At 39.9% G+C, this 17,556-nt stretch overlaps 1 protein-coding gene across 9 annotated transcripts in view; it reads left to right on the plus strand.

Annotated features, from left to right (window-relative positions):
- LOC143179156 (thyrotroph embryonic factor) overlaps positions 1–17,556 on the plus strand; it is a 102,335-nt gene that overhangs the window by 24,863 nt on the left and 59,916 nt on the right. For 2 of the 9 annotated variants that reach the window (XM_076378249.1, XM_076378251.1), the window contains exon 2: positions 13,760–13,789. The exons of 1 other annotated variant lie outside the window; for it this stretch is intronic. In XM_076378249.1, coding sequence (XP_076234364.1) covers positions 13,760–13,789 — 30 coding nt within the window. Of the gene's footprint in view, positions 1–2,284; positions 3,088–3,173; positions 3,877–13,759; positions 13,790–17,556 lie in introns of those variants that run through there. 6 more of the 9 variants (XM_076378252.1, XM_076378243.1, XM_076378241.1 and 3 more) reach the window with 6 other exon arrangements.

Below are 17,556 nucleotides of genomic sequence, written 5' to 3' on the forward strand. Positions count from 1 at the left end.
GATACGAAGCCTAATATTACGTTTATTCGAAGGAAGAATACTCTGACCCGAGTGACTACTCGACTCGGTCAAATTTCTTGAAATAAACTGGAACGGAACGGCGGACGCATTTCTTCGAGCGAGATACGGGCATACACGTGACCGAGGAACGTGCCTCCTGGTGCACGTGGACCGGGGACCACCATCCCCCCAGCATCGCCCTCCGCTCACCCGTCGTGCCTCGTGCTTTCAACCCTCTTTTGCTCGAGGAGGCGGAGGAGAGGAACCTGTTCCTCTCAGTCATCCTCGAGCCTCTTCAGGCTCTACGCGGCCGCGACGTTCCACGACCGTTCCGGTACGCGCCTCTCGCGACAAGTTTTCGGATCGTTCTCTTTAAGGAACGTAAGAGAGAAGGGGAATGTTTGCGCTCTAATGCTCATTCATACGTACACGCGTAGAGGCATGCCATTGTATACGTTATATGCAGATGCACACCCTCACACACATACGTACACACACAGAGACACCATTGTACATATGGACGTAGACGCTGAGGTACATACACAGGCACAGTGGCTCGTCGATTTGTTCACGAGGAGTTGTCGCTGTTCGTAAATACTGAGATTAGACGTGTTTGTTTGTCGAAGAAGAAATTTCCTGATCAGGTGTTCGAGGGTTCATGGTTGCCGCAATATTTTGCGCGTTGAGGGAGGCAGTGGTGTGGTTTCAAAGGAGAAATGAGCAATTGGAGTGCAGAGGAATGTTTTTTTTTTGTGCAGAATTCAGGCAGCTTTTGGGGGAATGTGTTCTCGCGTGAATTTCTGTATTTTGTGTATGGGGAATTATTGTTTTGTTTATGCATAGTGGTTGATTTGCGAGTTGCGACCTCCCTCTGAGACGTGAAGCGTGAATTTCAGTATTTCTTTAGTTTTTGTTGTTCATGTTGAGGTGTCTCGAGTTACAGTGGTACACTTTTCGATCTACAATAACAGTATAGTGGGTTTCTCGCGTGATTGCGCGTTTGAATTTCCTGGAATAAATTTGTGAGCTGCTTTATTTATAATATATGGTATATATGGTGGTTCATTATCGACAAATATGTACAGGAGGACAATTTATCGTAAAGAAAGGATGTGAAAGCACGTAATGGAATGTTTGCAAATGGTTAAAAGGATTTTGAAGATCTACTGAATCCCTCTATAGTGAGTTAAATACTCGAGTAATTGTTTAATTTGAAAATTTTCGCATAATTTCTGGTTACATTCTGATTAGTAGCTACTAAATTACGATAATACCGCTATTTTGTAAATATAAATATTAAAAACATTGTGTACATAAGCAATTGCACTGTACTACACTTTTAATTTATTTTTTACGCCTTAGCAGTTCAAAATAGTAGCAAATCCCTTTGTATAAATTCATGTGGATATACACAGACTTTGTAGAGGTGTCATACCCAGCCTTGTTGGTTTTGGGTTACTGAATTCGGCAGTTTTCTGTGTCTCTGAAATTCATTGTATGTATCAGTTGAATAGAGGATCCAAGAACTGAGTGAATTAGAAGTGTGACTCTTTTCGTCTTACTATCTAAATAAATGAAAATTTATGAAAATTTAGATCAACTGATAGTATTTACACACGTACCCTAATTCTTGACACAATAGATTTTTGAATAAATTTTAGCTGACGTATGCATCATATTGTTACGATTAAATAATTTTCACTAGAAATGCTTATTTCGGTCTTTTCAAAAATTTCATGTTTTCAATTTGGGATAGTTTTCTCGTAGGGGAAGCACTATTTTCTAATAGTTATCGCAGATAACTGTATAATTTGAAAAAATAATTTTCATGTGTGTAGGATCTCATCTTATCAATTAAGGATCAAACAAGTTTTCTCGTAAAGCAGGATCAGTAATTAGTGTTTTTGCAAATATTTACTGTGTTATTACAGTGGATGAGACATTTCGTAATTTCTCTTCGAAAGATGTTATAGATATCGAGTAATTAAAGAAACAGGTCAACCCTAAAATCATTTCGTACTCGTTTTAATGAGCTAAGAACTTTTCTATTTACGTTTATGCATATCTTCCCATAATCGTCGCTGGCGTTCCTTGGATTCGATTTTAATTGAAGCTATGACGCTTTGTCGACATGAAAAATTTATAATCGCGCGTTTACGAAAGCGGCGTGGGCAGGTGGGATCGCAGTACAACGTGCGCATTGTTTCTCGATCCTCTTCGGAGACCTTAATTCATGCACAGGGGTCCTTGGCGACTCGTTTCTCGAGAACACGCTTTGATTAAAACTGACATAATAATCCACAATCAAACGTGCGAATCTTAATATTCTGAGATGCACAGGATCCTTTACCTTCCTTTTTGTGAAATAGTTTTCTTCATTGCAGATTCTATTGGTTTTTCTTGAAAAATATTAGAAATGACCACTGGCTTCCTCTGCTCATCCAATGATAGATAGAGAGTACGCTAAATTATCGTTCATTTTTATTACATAAATTGAAGTCTTGCAAGCTCTTTTGTGTTGCTAGTTTAGGGTGGAATAGGATTAGAGTCTCTCGTTAACTGCTAGCTTCTCACTTTCGTTAACTCATTACTTTACGATTCCTGCAGTGCTGCATGCGTGAAAGATACTTTCAACACGAGAGAAAGATACAAATCAATTAATTACTCAACAAATACAGTAACACTAATATTCGGTCTGCAGTATAATTGTTATTTGTAAGATCAATATTTCGATAATTACGTAACGAGCCACAAAAATATATTTCACCATACTACAGTATAGTACATGTGTAGGTACTCAGTATAAAAAACAGCTGTAAGTACTATTTTTTAAATATTAGAAAAAAAATCGAAGATGTTCGAATTCTGATATTACACAAATGTTCGAACACTTTACGAATTGAAATCGTAGGACTAAAAAAGACGTTGTTCCATAATAAATAAAGAAAAAACAATGAATAACAATGAGTGTTAATTATGAACAAAAAATTATTCCTTAAATCTCTATAAAAATCTCGCGATGTCAGTTTAATGACTTCACTTCCTAAAGTGCCCGAGTGGATTACTCGAACCATCAATATTACGAAGGTTAACAATTATCTCACGACTTCTCTGAACACCGACTACACACGAATTCACAACACCAAACTCACTGTTGATCGGTGAATTTTCAGGTCGACTCTATACACAGGTAGTCTGTATTAAAACAATTCGTCATTAGACTGTCGAAGGGACAGAGCGAACATTCCTCATCTCTGTTCCAAGATCCGGTAACTTCCGTTACGACCAAAGTCACCGCGATGCCCTCGGTCAGTGAGATACCTTGAACTCTCCAGAAGTGTCTTGGAGGAGAGTAAGCAGTGGACAACCGACAAGAGGTGGGAGAATTCAATAAACGATTAACAGAAGAATTCAGTGAACAATTAATCCAAGAGATTGTAAACCAGTAACACAAGTGAAGAAGTAAGCTGGCATCTGAAACGGATTCTTGGTCTTGGTCTCGAATGGGGAGCGAGGAAGGAGGCGATGGAATGGCAAATGTGGACGCCGCTGCTTCCTGGCAGCAGTATTACACCTGGTGCGCCCCGTACTCTCATCCGCACCCCCATTCGCACCCCCATTTTCCCTCCCATTCGCATTCTCACTCCCATGCCCATTTCCACCATCCGAGTCACCCGAATCAGTATCAGACGAGTCAGTATCAACAGCAACCGCTGGCAGCGCCCACGGCGAATACCTCTGGACAATGTTCCACGTCGCAACAGTACCATCTGCAGTTACAGTCTGGTCAGGCACCGCCGTCACACCAGCAACAGCAATTCCACCCCGCCAGGGGACAAACGGCGCCGAGGAGAGTCGCTCCTTTCGACAGACCAGGTACTGTCATCCGATATTCCACTGTTTACGCGCGTTAGACGCGTGTTATTGCGTCCTCATGTCTTGAGACGCTGCGTCGGGCGCAGAGCCAGACGCCGCGTGGCAGCGGGTCAAGGTGGGTCAAGCCACGCAGCGACCAAATCTTTCTCAGTTCGAGGATTCACGAGTTACCGTTTTTAGGTGCTGGTAATCATTGAGTGGAATTGATGAGGGCATAAATATTGTTGCGAGCCGCCGACAAGTGGCTCGTACCGTGGATCTCATATGTCCACGGTTTCTTGATCCACCCGTGTCCTGCGCATTCGCAGTTCGCGATTCGATATACCTCGCCTCACGTGGAACCACAAATTTGAAACACGTGGGACCTCGACTTTGTAGGCGATATTACGACTTTGTTTACAGAGGGTATTTACAAATATCTGCAACGATGGCGTCAGCGTACAAGTTTATTCGCGGACCACGGTATTTCGACTAACAGCTTCACAAGTGTCAATATAATCTATTCTTTTTGTTGCCTCGTCTAAGTACGCGGTTGTACGTCAAATTAATATTGTATCACTATTTGTATTTAAAACTGTATTTATTTGAAGTGAATTATCCAAGAGTCTGTAGGAATTTCAGCATAATTTGTCTGTTGCGCAAGAAAATGTTCAAAGGTGGACTATAGCTAAATTCTATTGGTTAATTCAGTGTGTGGGAAGATAGGCTAAAAATCTACTATTGTTAGAGTTAAGACAAAGGGTAGCCCGTGATATAACTGTGCTTCGGAAATCTTAGCGTAAAATAGGAAAGAGAAAATTTCTGGAACTCGTCACAGAAATTGCTTTCCACTGAGCACGTGCCCTCAACATCTGGGATGTGGACATCCAAGACTGTACCTTTTTACCTAAATTTATAACCCTTTGACTATCTATACAATAGGGCACAAGATATTTGAAATTGTTCGATCTTCCTCCATCTTCTTCTCGCAAGCATTAGTCGATTGTGGCTTCATATAGCCTGCCTGAAACAATATGAATGACGATGGGAATCGTTTCGAATTAGATTATAATGGGGTATGTTAGGGACAGCTTATTGAAGAGTTTTGAAAGCAATTATTTTGATATTATCTTACGTAGAATCGTACCCCTTTTTCTTACTTCGTCAATTCCACGATGCTTTCTAAAGGTTTCTCGATTTTCGTTAAAAAGAAACAGCAAAATTGTCGAAACAAATGGAGCTCGACAGTCACAGTAAACTCCTCCGCACCGTGTGCTCGCAACACGCCGCCGTTTCAGTCAGTCTTGTCCTTGGCTTCCGGATAGCCATTATCCTGCTCGCAACCCTGGAGGATTCTACGTGAAATTACATAAGCGACGCGGTCGACGGTCACGCGACGTCAATCACCAAATGGCTGGATCCTTTCGGAAGAATTAATAACATCGGACAAGTTCGGCTCACTTCGTCGGCGTCTATCGTCCTGATTAAAATCCCATTCCGACTTATAAACGTTGGCCTGCTTATACCCCGGAGGATCGCGTTTCTTCTACGTAAATCTCTTGGTACCGGTTCTTGCCTTAAGGGAGGCCAAGGGATCGCGAAAAGGGGACCGAAGGATTGGTCGATTACTGTAATCAATAGCTCCAAGTGGTGGGGTACGGAAAAAGGGAGATACTAGGTCGCGTGCCGTATCGTGTGGTCGTCGTTTTATCGTCAATCGCAATATTAATGTTTTACCGTGTATGATTTGTAAATGCATTCGTAAATGGAATTTTGATTTTATATGTGTTTGTTTTCGTTTGTTTATTAGATGCCACTTCAGTTTATTAGTCACTAGTGACTTTTAAGTTATGTTACATAGGTATGCATGTATTATGGTATATGAATGCATCAAGTTACATTTTTTATATTATTTATTAATTTTACGTGTAAATTGAGCGAACATCAGTGACTTTTTAATCTTGCATAGATAATTTAGTATTTGTATTTTATGGTACATATGTAGGGTGTTTCAGAACTAGTGATACAAGTGAAAAAATGGTAATTTGACCTAAAAATAAAAGAAATTTTTATATCATGCTCCATTTTTAAGAAAACTGACTTTGAGTTTTAGTCGAGGACGAAAGTACTGAAGTACAGTTTTAAGCATTTAAGAGGTAAACGGAGAGAGACGAATATTTCCACCTTGCAGTAGAGAAAGTCAATGGTCAGACCGTGAGTGTTCTTACTCCGTATACTCTTCAAGCACCCAAGACTGTACTTTCGTACACTTGTACTCGATCGTAGATCAAAGTTAACTTTTAAAAACGAAGCGCGATATCAACAATTTTGATTGTATATTTTCGACCTATTTTTTCATGTAGAATCACTTCCTTTCACCACTTGTACCACTATCTAATAATTGGATAATATAGATGTATTAGATGTTTACTTCCAAACTTTATAATACAGTTAAATATATGAACTTAAGATATTTTGTTTAATTGAGGTAATTTTAAACGTGATATTGAGCTGGAAAGTCATGGTAAATTATTCTTGAATGAAGTTTTGTATTGCAGAAGAATAACTTTGAATGGCAACCGAGTGTACGTGTATTTGTCTTAAACACAACTATACTGAAGTTTGTCATTAGAATGACATTATGCAACGTCATGGCTTGTTTATTTTCAGTATTATCGCATGGTATTATTGGTATTAATGATCAACCACGATAATAACTTGGTTTCCATGAATCGACTCTTTCTGTAACGTTAGAACATGCTTCAAGTTCTTGTGTAAAGTACTGTGAAGTTGTCTGGCACAAATTAGAAGTGATTAGAGAATATTGCACAGTAATAACTGAATTATTAATCCCTAATTCAAAAGAAACTAATAAATATAAAAAGTTCTGAGAATATTAGAAAATTGTAGCTTCATTTTTTTATGTTATAATTTTTTCGAAGTTATTACAAAATCGTTAAACATTTTATTACGTATTGATCTTGTCGCGTCCAAAACACGCTGGTCTCAATCTACTACAAATATTTCCCTTTATTAATAATGTCAAACTCGGCTGAATCGACCTAAGATGAAGGGGCAGTATCGAAAGCATCAGAGAGGTAGCCGACGCACACGATAATCATTATAATCACATGCAATTTCGCGGCAAATGATCATCGTAGCGAGTAACGAGCCGTTTCCTTGCTGACATTAAGAAAGCGGACTGCAATCCTCGAACATTAATTGTGTCAACGTCGGGCGACGTCTCGAAGGGTGGCCCTTCTCTTGAAACCCACCTAAAAGAAACTTTCTTACAACCAATAAATCAAGTAGTCTGTCATATGTGTTAATGATTCTCCTTAATGATTCTATTAAGATTGTTGCTGGAGGTAGACTTAATCCCTCCATCAAAGACTTGTTCGATGTTCTAGGCTTTTAAAAAATCTATAAAAATTCTCTCTTCCCTCTCAATATCTCTAAAATGTCATCTCATAGTTTTTATTTTTATTAAAAATGATTAGTAGTAATAAACAGAAAATTCACAGCTTTTCAAATTATTATTATCTCTAAATGATTCACTGTTATTTTACGCAACAAGTATTCAGAGTGAGATACTATAAATGCTGTGACTCCACCATATCAGTTACGAGTTTAGTTTCTTTTTAGTTTCTACAGAGAATTTCAAGAGAGTAATAACGTCTACACCTTAAAATGCTGATACAGTGTTAAAATAACTATTTAGTTACTTGGAAGAGGAGTGAGGCCTCGTGGCTTTCTGATCCACACTCAGTCGTTTCCACGGAAGAACGCATTTGCGGGGGTTCAGTGAACAATTTGGAATGGGTTAGGTTCACGCTACTGAAGTGTCTGAGAACAGTGCAAAGACAACGACAGGGGTCTCGATTTTTCTGGGGAAACTGGTGTTTGCGTAACCACTCGAGGCAATCTAGCGAGCGTCTGCTTATGCGTATCGTGGGCGAAACAAAAATGCCGACGAAAACAACGATCGACTGACGCAAATCCACCCAGCCTGGGAGACAGTCATGAGGGGATGAAGGCAAGGGCTAGGTGGTGGAAGCCGCCGTGAAACGAACCCTGAATTATTCATGGGGAATCTGTTGCTTTTATTCGACTGAGTGCGTTGTCGTTTGTATTTTGAATTTAGCGCCAGTGAACGGCTGGGGATGGTTGAATTATTGTGTCATCCGTGGTTACAGTTTTGACGCGATGTAACTGTCAGATAAGCCATTGAGGTTTGCGCATTATTACATAATGGACGTACACTAAGGGGTGACATCACCCTGAGGCATCAACAACACAGGGAGTCCTTTAGAATTTGTTCATGGATAATTATTAAACTGCGGACGTTTATGAATTTATGAGAAATTTAAGTTTGCAGAATGGTACAGAATTACACATAATTTGTAAAAATATACAAAGCATCTAAGATACATTTTATAATATTTTCTTCTATGGGGAGACAAGATTCATATTTAACTTCCATTTCGTTGGTCGTATTCATGAAAATGTGAATGTGCATAGAAATCTGCAGTCTAGTAACTACTAAATGAGAAATTTAGTCTTTTTGAGAAGATATAGATGTAAGTGTTGGTATTATTTCTCAATATTTTAAGCAAAATCGAGAGTGAAAATTATATTAATTAGTCAATTGAAATAAATTTTCATCTGAGTATCTGTTACGTCTTTCTTGTTCATACTCTCACACTGGCTGTCTCATATTCCGCAGCTTTTGAAATTCATACGAAATCATCCAGACGAAGGGAAATATCCTTTTCGCGAAACTGTTCTTCGCGTAACGCGAAGGGATGACCAATTTTTCGCGAGTAGACACTGTACACGCGTACGTTATTTTTCTCCCATGGAAATCCACGATAATCCCGACGGTGGAATAAACAGCAACGTCCATCATCCGACGCGACGGTACATGAAAACCGTATCTAATCGTTAGCCATTTCCATGAACGCTACTGTCTTCCAACGCTCGTATCTTCCCAATCTTCTTTTATTCAAATCGAATTGTGGCCAGTTGTCGCTTGCGTCGACTATTTCAGCGACTATTCCTTTGTTACTCGCAGCTACTACACTTACTACTTGCAGCTACCCACTTTTCACGATCAGTCTTGGTGCATCTCTGCAACGATTTGCGTAACCATGTTCCATATTTCAGTGTTTACTCGAAGAACGCCCGTAGTTTGAGGGCGTTGGTGATACATATTTTATTGCGATAAGGATGTCATTTTTGAGACCTGTTTATTTTTCAATCATTAAACCAGGTGAGATTGCACATCTTTCTGAAGTAGGTATACGAGACTCTTCCAGAAGTATACGATACTTATGGAATCTCAAAAATTTGAGAACAGAAAATTCTGCCTTATCTGGGTTAAACAGTAAAATTAATCATTCTTCTGCCAAGGATGCACCCTTAAACGGCAAGCCACCTTTGCTACTGAACTGCAAAATCCAGATTCATTCCCGATCGTGCCAGAGATCTCAAGGCACGATTAATAAGAACACCGAAATATTTGAGTGAAAGCAGTGAAATTAACACGTTGAAAGCTTACTTGCAGAACGAGGACAAACTTGAGACACGAGGAATTTCAAAAGGAAGCGGGAAATCGAGTTGAGAAGGCCTTGAAGAGGAACAAAGAAAAAAGATGGAAAATTTCCGATAGTACCGGAAGTCGTTGGATTTCGACTGTCATGCGACCGCCAAGCTTTACAAATTCACTGCAGAACTTGTATGGACATCGACAAATCTAAAATGATTACTTAGTCTTTTTTTCGAGAATCTTTTGGTGTCTCTTATTAAGTGTCTTATCAGGATCTCTTATGTGTCATTAATTCGTACAATTTTCAATTATATTTCATTTCCTAGAAGCAGTTGGTATCTCATTCTTTGAATATAATTGGAAGGTTAGAATTCATGTCGAATTTTGTTAAGTACTTGTTGTAGGTGTTAAGTTCTACCATTCTAAACACTGATAATAAGTCAGCTGTGACATCAGTACGCTTCACTAACGACAACATAAAACAATGACACCATCATAAAATTAAGCACAAAACATTTTTGTTCTTAACGATATACATTCGCATAAACGGGGGAGCTTGAAGAACGCAAAAAATGGCGTAATGGCGAACGCTTTAAATGCCTAAAGGATCTTGGTCAATCTCATAGATCTATCGATCTCTCGATCTCCCCGTTTCTCGGTTTCCATCGTGAATGCAAGGTAGCGTAATCGATGGAGGATGCTGAGACGCGTTTCCATCGCTCAAGGACGTCGGAGGCGTTCCGTCTCGTTGCCGAGGATAATGCAGCGTTTCAGGATAGACTCCTCGGTGGTCAGTGTTTATTTCTAAACTGCAGATCGCAGGATACTCCGCTCAGCGAATAATCGATTTCCTCTTGCCTGTTCCCCTCACCTCCCGCGACCGCAATTCCCGCCTCGAGCCTCGTCGTCGTTCCCTCTGTTCCATTCGATTCGTTCGTTCGAGTTTTTCCCACCTCTTTTCCGATCTTTTCTTACCATTAACACGCCTACCTCTCGATCAAGGATTCGCTCGAAGGCGAGGCCGATATTCCCTCTTAAACGCTCCAAAGCGCGCGTCTCTGCTAATTCCTCTCGATCTATCGTTTCAAAGAATTCTAAAGTTGCGAGCTACCTGATATTGGAAGGTGTCTTTTCTGTTGCGATAGAAGCTCTTGTATTTGATACTCATCCGCCACTCATTTTCGCTGCTCAATGACTTTCTCGAGTGTCAAATTGACACTGGTAAAATATCTAGTTATTTTATTGTCTGCTGACTTTACTCCGCTCTCTATCACCATTGATGATACGAGACATATCAGCTACTGTTTTCACTATGTCCTTTATTGGTGTTGGTAATGGGAGACGTACTGTACTGTGACTTGTGTCACTTTTAAGGCAAGTATGAATATGTGCGATATGTTATGTACCGAGGATTTCGTATAGTTAGAATATCTTGGTACGTGGTTGTTCGTTATTAAATATGAATGTATTAGTTTAGTATGATCTAGTAATAAGCGAATAATTTTTAATTACGTAATCATATCTGTTTAATTATCTCGAATCTGGTTTCCTGCAATTGAAAGTTTCCTACAATCTCCTGCTTTATTGCGTGCTAGTCTCGTTTAAACTAGTGTTCAAGAATCCTGCTTGCAGTTATTAGAAACGGTTTCCATATGAAAGCTAATTCTCTGAGTCAATTAACGCACTTCCAATTTTGAAATTCTCAAAATTTATTCTGCCCTTGTTTCCTATTTTGAAAAATTGGACAGACGTCTAGGGCGAGTCACGAATTTGATCAGAGTTGAACGTTAAAATTTAAGTCTCGCGCAGGAATCACGCGCCTTTCGGTCCCTTGACCAGGCTGCACCCTGGCTGCATTGGTGCGTGCATCTGCTTGTACATGCGAGTGTGCCAGCACGTGTGGGCCGAGAGATCTTCCGGTGGATTTCGCGTGATGACTCATCGCATCTCGTTCCTCGAATCTCTCGTTATTGTTCGAATTGACCGACGACACGTGAAATATCGAGGACCGTTTCCATGAGGTACGGTTTCCTACTGTCTCGATAGAGAAGTAAAGAAAATTGAAGACATTTTAAGTCTGGATGATAATTTTCCTTTCTTTTTATGAAGATTTAACCTCTTGAGGGAGTAGCTTTTTAAGGCCAAGTAAAATAATTGTATTTTAGTGCTGTGAAAATTACTTTGCTTGAACAATTAGTCTAAAAAAACGTATGTTTAATTTGCATTAAATAATTTTGCTGTTATTATTTAAGTAATTTATAGTTTACATTTGTAGAGTTCTATGAATAAATTCTATGATCTTCATCTTTAAATTGAGGTGCATTTACCAAACTGATTTATAGCCATAATTCAACAATCATTATTTTTTAAGTTATGTCACTTGTGAAGTACATGTGCGATATATTAGTAAAGTTAGAGTAAGGGAGAGTCACTAAAATGCGTAACATTGTTGTGTCGTGGTACAGGGCGAGGTAAAACAAAGCCTAATAAAGGGAGAGGAGGAGGGAAGAGGCACGGCGAAGGAAGAGAAGGAGAAGGGCCTTGTTCGCGAAGGTTGCATCGCGGAGACGGTTGCTTGGGTCCTAAGCTTGCCAACACGAGCCTCCCACTTGCGCATTATGCGCGGGGAGATACCCTATCTGTTGCGAGAGGAACGTTTTCCCGTTCTTTTCTGCGGGGCATGCCTGATCCCTGACCCCAGGGCTGCGATCTCAGCCCAAAGGCCCTCCCTACTTCGCTATGCTGGGCCCACGCGCCGTCCGACACGACCCTCTACTCCTGCTCTCCTTCGTGCTACTCGCTTGAACGCTTTCGATTCGACTCCGCGATCTTGAAATCGTCTTTCTCGTCACCTATGTATATCGGTATGTTTATAGTATATTCTTTCGTGTAATCGGTAATCGTAATAGTGGTAACTCGAACTATGCTGTTCATGCGCAATATAGAGTTACAGTTATGTCTCTCGAGACGATCACACCTTGAGACTGACCATGAGGTAAATGTTCCAGTACCCGAAATTAAGATCCTGGCCACACGAGCGTTGATGGACAATTGTAGCTGTGCCTTTCTTATTTTCAACTAAATTTGCCTTCACCTGGGGTCGGTACATTTATTACATCTCTGATAGAAAACTTAAAAATCTCTTGCTAAAAATGAGAAATTATGGGGAAGTAGGAGAGTGTTAAGAGACACTCCACGCAATTAAGTAAAAATTGAAAATTTTTATCTTATGACAATTTTCTCTTGGTGGTGTATTGCTTTTAAGATAGCTGTAAATAAAGTCTTCATGCATAGTGGGAATTGACAGTCAGTTGTCGATAAGACAGTTAAATTAAATAAGTTGATCTTAATTATCTGGTCGCTTAAGGTCAGTACAGATAGCTGTCTCTACGCTTTACTACTACTCTTAGTCGAATGCTTATCTTTTTATCGCAGTGATGTAGCGAAGAAGAGGTGCAAAGCTAACATTCTTATCTCCTAATCAATTTCGGATGAAAAGTTCTGATTTACGAAAGTTACGTCAGTTTAAGATAGTTCAACTTTTATTTAACATAATTCTTCGGTAAGTTCAAGAAAAGATTAAAATTTTGATACACAGGGTGTTCGATAACAGATGTCAGAAATTTCAAGGGATGATTCCAGATCTCAAAATAGAATGAAAATCAAGAATGACAGAATTATGTTTAAGACATCGCCTCAAAGTTATTAATTGTTAAGAAAACTTTTAAAATACGCGTGAAAAGTGTCTGTCTTGAGAGTTGTTCTACTGACTTCGCTGTGCCAGACCTGCTTTGTGCACGACAGCAGTAGAATAAGTTCTAAGTCAGACATATTGCACGCGAATTTTAGATATTTTTAGAACAATTAGTAACTTTGAAACGAAGCCTCACACGCATTTTAGTAATTCTTAATTTTCGTTTTATTTTAGCGTGTAGAATCACTTCTTAAAATTTTTAACACCTATTATCGAACACTCTTTAAATATACATATATGTAAAACCTGAAATGACTATTTTCTTAGAATCTAGAATGTTAGGACCCATTTTAGCCATAGCTAATATAGCTAGCCATCATACGCGGAAAGCGAGGATTGCATCCAACAGTCCTCTTTCCAAACTTCTTTCACATCCCCTCTTTCAATACTACATATCCATCGACTCGTTGGTAGTCGGTCGCTAGATAATTTTCATACAACCCTCTTCGTCTTACTCTGTCTCTCGTTCTCTCCCTCTTTCTGTCTTTCTCTAACGTGCTTTCTCGTTCTATTTTTTTTTTCTTTGTGTATATCTATCTATTTATCTCTCTTCATTTTCATACATGACGTTCACGCAATACTGTACCTTGTGTCGTTTTCAGGTGACCCCATGATAACATCCTCTCTGAAGGGTAAGTGACGTACGACAGCTCATTCTTTTCTTTTTTTCCCCTCCACCTGTTTTGTTTTTTCTTTGGGTTTCTCGTTTTGCATCTCTCCTCCTCGGCCGAGACGATCCACAGCGAAGATCACCGTTCTCCTCGGTCCCTTTTCCACCTACTGGAACGAGGACAACGCGGTGGATCGTGCGTCCCTCATTTGCATGAGTTTCTGTTTCTGTTTTTTTTTTATTTCTCTCAGTTCTCCCCATTCACGCTTTACACTCTCTCTCATACACGTACCAGACACGCACGTTCACACGTTTGCGCGTAGGAATTAGAAGAAAAATGAAACGGAATATTTTGACACAAGAAACAAGCAAAAGCAAAAGTGTCGGACGCAGTTCTTGCTGTAGAGTTTTTCAGAATTCCATCATTCTGAATGGCTCGGTACGCAGAAAGGCATCGGTGAGTTGAAGAACAGTGCAAATCCAAATGCAGGCACTTTCAAATAATCTCGAAACTGTATCTGTATCCCAGAACCTAAGTGTATTAAGCTGGGTGTACACCAACGAAGAGTGACACTAATTTACTCGATTTTTCTACGAATACCAACAACAGTATACAAATAAACAGTTTCTAGAAAATTTAATCTCTGTACTGCTTCGAACTCTGGTGTATTCGCACCTTTAGGTCACATGGAAAGAAGTGAACTTAACACACTGTGACTTTGGAGTACAGATATTATGTAAAATGCATGGAACTACGCGTTGGGATCAAATATCTCAAGATGTGGTTTTTGGATTTGTAGTGCTGTTCTTCAACTCGCCGATTCAAATGAAGCTTGAGTCACTCGTTAATAATTGTTAAAAGAAATACGCTGTTCTCCATATTTCTGTTTATGAATCATTCGATTGCGGAATAAGAGATCATTTGCCAGAGCTGCGCAACGACTTTTGTGTCAGAACGTCACCGTGACATTTTCGAGCGATTAGGAAGCAGGTAGATACAGCTTGAGCAATTGTTTAGTTAACAGTAGAATAGTTATTGTTCAGGTCTAGATAAGTCGATGCCAATCGAGCTGTAGCACAGTAGTCGATTACAGCGACAACACGTCCTAGCAGAGCACAAATGCGTAGCGTTTTGTATTACGCTTTTATGGGAATTGAATGATGGCCTTGCTTTTTGAACTGAAATTGTCTTGCTTTCATGTGACTTAAACCAGTTGATTATTCTGAAATACGACTAAAAACTGGAATTGTTTCCAATTAACTCGTGTGCCGTGAATTTGACCTGGAGTGCGAGAAATAACTCGTAACATAACAAATGTGGGAATGCATATTCAAAACAAACTTGAATTTTATGGATATTTCAGTCTATCGATATTATAAGAAACATATGATAAAATTCTGTGGGATTCATTTGCCTGTCCAAGGAGTAACTCGAGTACAAATTTAATTTACAATTTTTCATATCCTAGAAATGTTCACGTTTCATATGTTACATTTATTTTTAATAATTACACAAATGCTCTCGCGTGCACTGAAGAGAGCCTTGAGGGAAGCAGGTTGCCCTCCATGCATTTGTATTAAAACGCAGGTATTTCTTGGCCAAGTGTACAGCCAGAGAATTGACAGACGTCAATAGATCCATCAGCATCTCGAGTGACATGTATCATGCGTCAAAGCGTCCTCTCGTTTCGCGTGCGCGCGTGTTCACCAGCCGTCGGCCCATGGAACATGTCTCAGCCAGATATTCTCGTTTCATCGACAACATCGCCGCTCTTGCATTTTATCTCGCGAGATGTGGCAATGCCGTGTTATGGCCTAGCTCGGCTGACGTTATGGAAGGATAATCCCATGCGGTCGGACGCTCGGTTTCAGATTTCGCGCCCAGACCATAATCTCGTCGAGAGAGGGGAAACGAAAGGGAACCTGGACAGCTAACTCCCCTGTGCGCCGCGGTGGACTCCGTTGCTTCCACAAAAATTGCCGGACACTTAAGAAATTAACGAGATACGCGGGGAGATTAGGACCACCAAGAGGGAGGTCTGCCTTTCAGTGGAAGATTGGACGAGCGGTATTTTCTTTTCTGCCGACTTTCAAATGTAAATGGACATTTATTGTTTTAAGAAGACCGTAGGTTGCACGTCAAGGTAAATTTGAAGCTTTCGAAGTCAGCTCCTTCTTTGGGAGATCAACCTTTAGCTTTTAGCTGACAAAGGGACCTCAGGTTGCGGTTATGCGAGGGGCTGGGGTGCCCGTACTGGACAGTTCTTGAAGTCTTTTTGCTTCTTCTGCATCGCACGTTTCAGGTCGAGTATAGAACTTTGACGAATTGTTAAAGAAATTTTTTTAAGTGAAAAGTGCTATAAATTGCTCTACATATATGTATTTGTACGGCGAGCGAGAAATTTGTCTGACTTAGAACTTATTCTACTGCGGGCGTGCTTTACATTAGCCAAAACAGTCGCGGCGATATGAGTACAATGAGTTCTCAGTCAGATATATTTCACGTGTACTTTTGTCGTTTTCTCAACAATTAATAATTTCGAAGCGAAGCCTTGAATAGAATCTCAACATTTTTGTATTTTTCTCTTATTTTGGCATATAGAATCACTTCTTAAGATTACGGGCATCTGTAGTCGAACATCCCTTATAGTATAGGACATCTTCTTGAGGCTAATTTGTACTGGTGTTAGCCCTTTTCAGGCTTACCCAAGACGTTAGTTAGCTTATAATAGAGAGAGTACCTACAGTTAGTTAATCGTAGAAAATATCTCTGAAATAGTTAGATTAAACAAGTGTCGCTCTTATACACTTCCATCCTTTGACGAAATGAAAGTAAGCTGCACGAATTGACTTTAAAAACGTGTTTTGAGTTCTGAGTTCATCATTAGTGTCCAGAGTATCATCATAAGTCTCTTATTTTCGCTTGTGCCATAATCTCGTACACTTTCATTGAAATCAGAGAATGACATCTCACATGAATTCTCATAAAAGCAAGACAAGGATCCTCCTCCATCAGAAGCCATCTATCTAAATGTTTCATACTCATTCTGGTATATGCTGTGACTGTCATCGAATACTTGCCCTGCATTTTCACCCATTAACGAGACTAAAACCAAGGTTCTTTCATTCTTGAAAAACAGTTACGCAATTTGGATTTTTTCGTCATACCATATTAAGTAAACCTCCATTTTTTATAAGGTATATCTACAGATCTCAAACCTTGAGCATGTCGAAGAAAGAACCGCATAAGTATACATACATTTGATCGTTTGTGCAACGACGAACGCGACTGATGAAACGATCGTGCATAACGCGAAACGAGAATATACTTTGCCGGTATTATTATTATCTCGCGTAATTATACGTCGACGCTAACGAATCCGCCTCGTCGTAACGATGGAAAACCTTTTAAATGAGGGGGTACTAGGTGTAGAGCCGCTGTCAGTCTGGTCAGACGCGTTTCTAGCGAAAACCGGTCGTTAGATTCCTATGAAGCATTATATTGTCGACTCCTCGCTGCGTGACGTCAACTTTTCTAGCCACTTCTCGCGTCGCGTCGTTCGATTTCAATTCAGCGCCCACGAAATCAATCCAGTCGCGACTAATGGGATTCATTAAATTGTCCGTCAAACGGCCGATCGACAACGGTTGTTTTCGCCGAGCTGATCCCTTTGGTTAATTCACGTTTGCCCAATTAACGGCACGTGTTACGATGACTATGTAATTTGGCCCTGACGGTCGAGTCAATCTGCGATAAATTGGCTATAGGGAGAACTTGCTTCACTCGCT

This window comes from Calliopsis andreniformis, chromosome 5 (genome assembly GCF_051401765.1).
Source record: "Calliopsis andreniformis isolate RMS-2024a chromosome 5, iyCalAndr_principal, whole genome shotgun sequence".
NCBI classification, from domain to species: Eukaryota; Metazoa; Arthropoda; class Insecta; order Hymenoptera; family Andrenidae; genus Calliopsis; species Calliopsis andreniformis.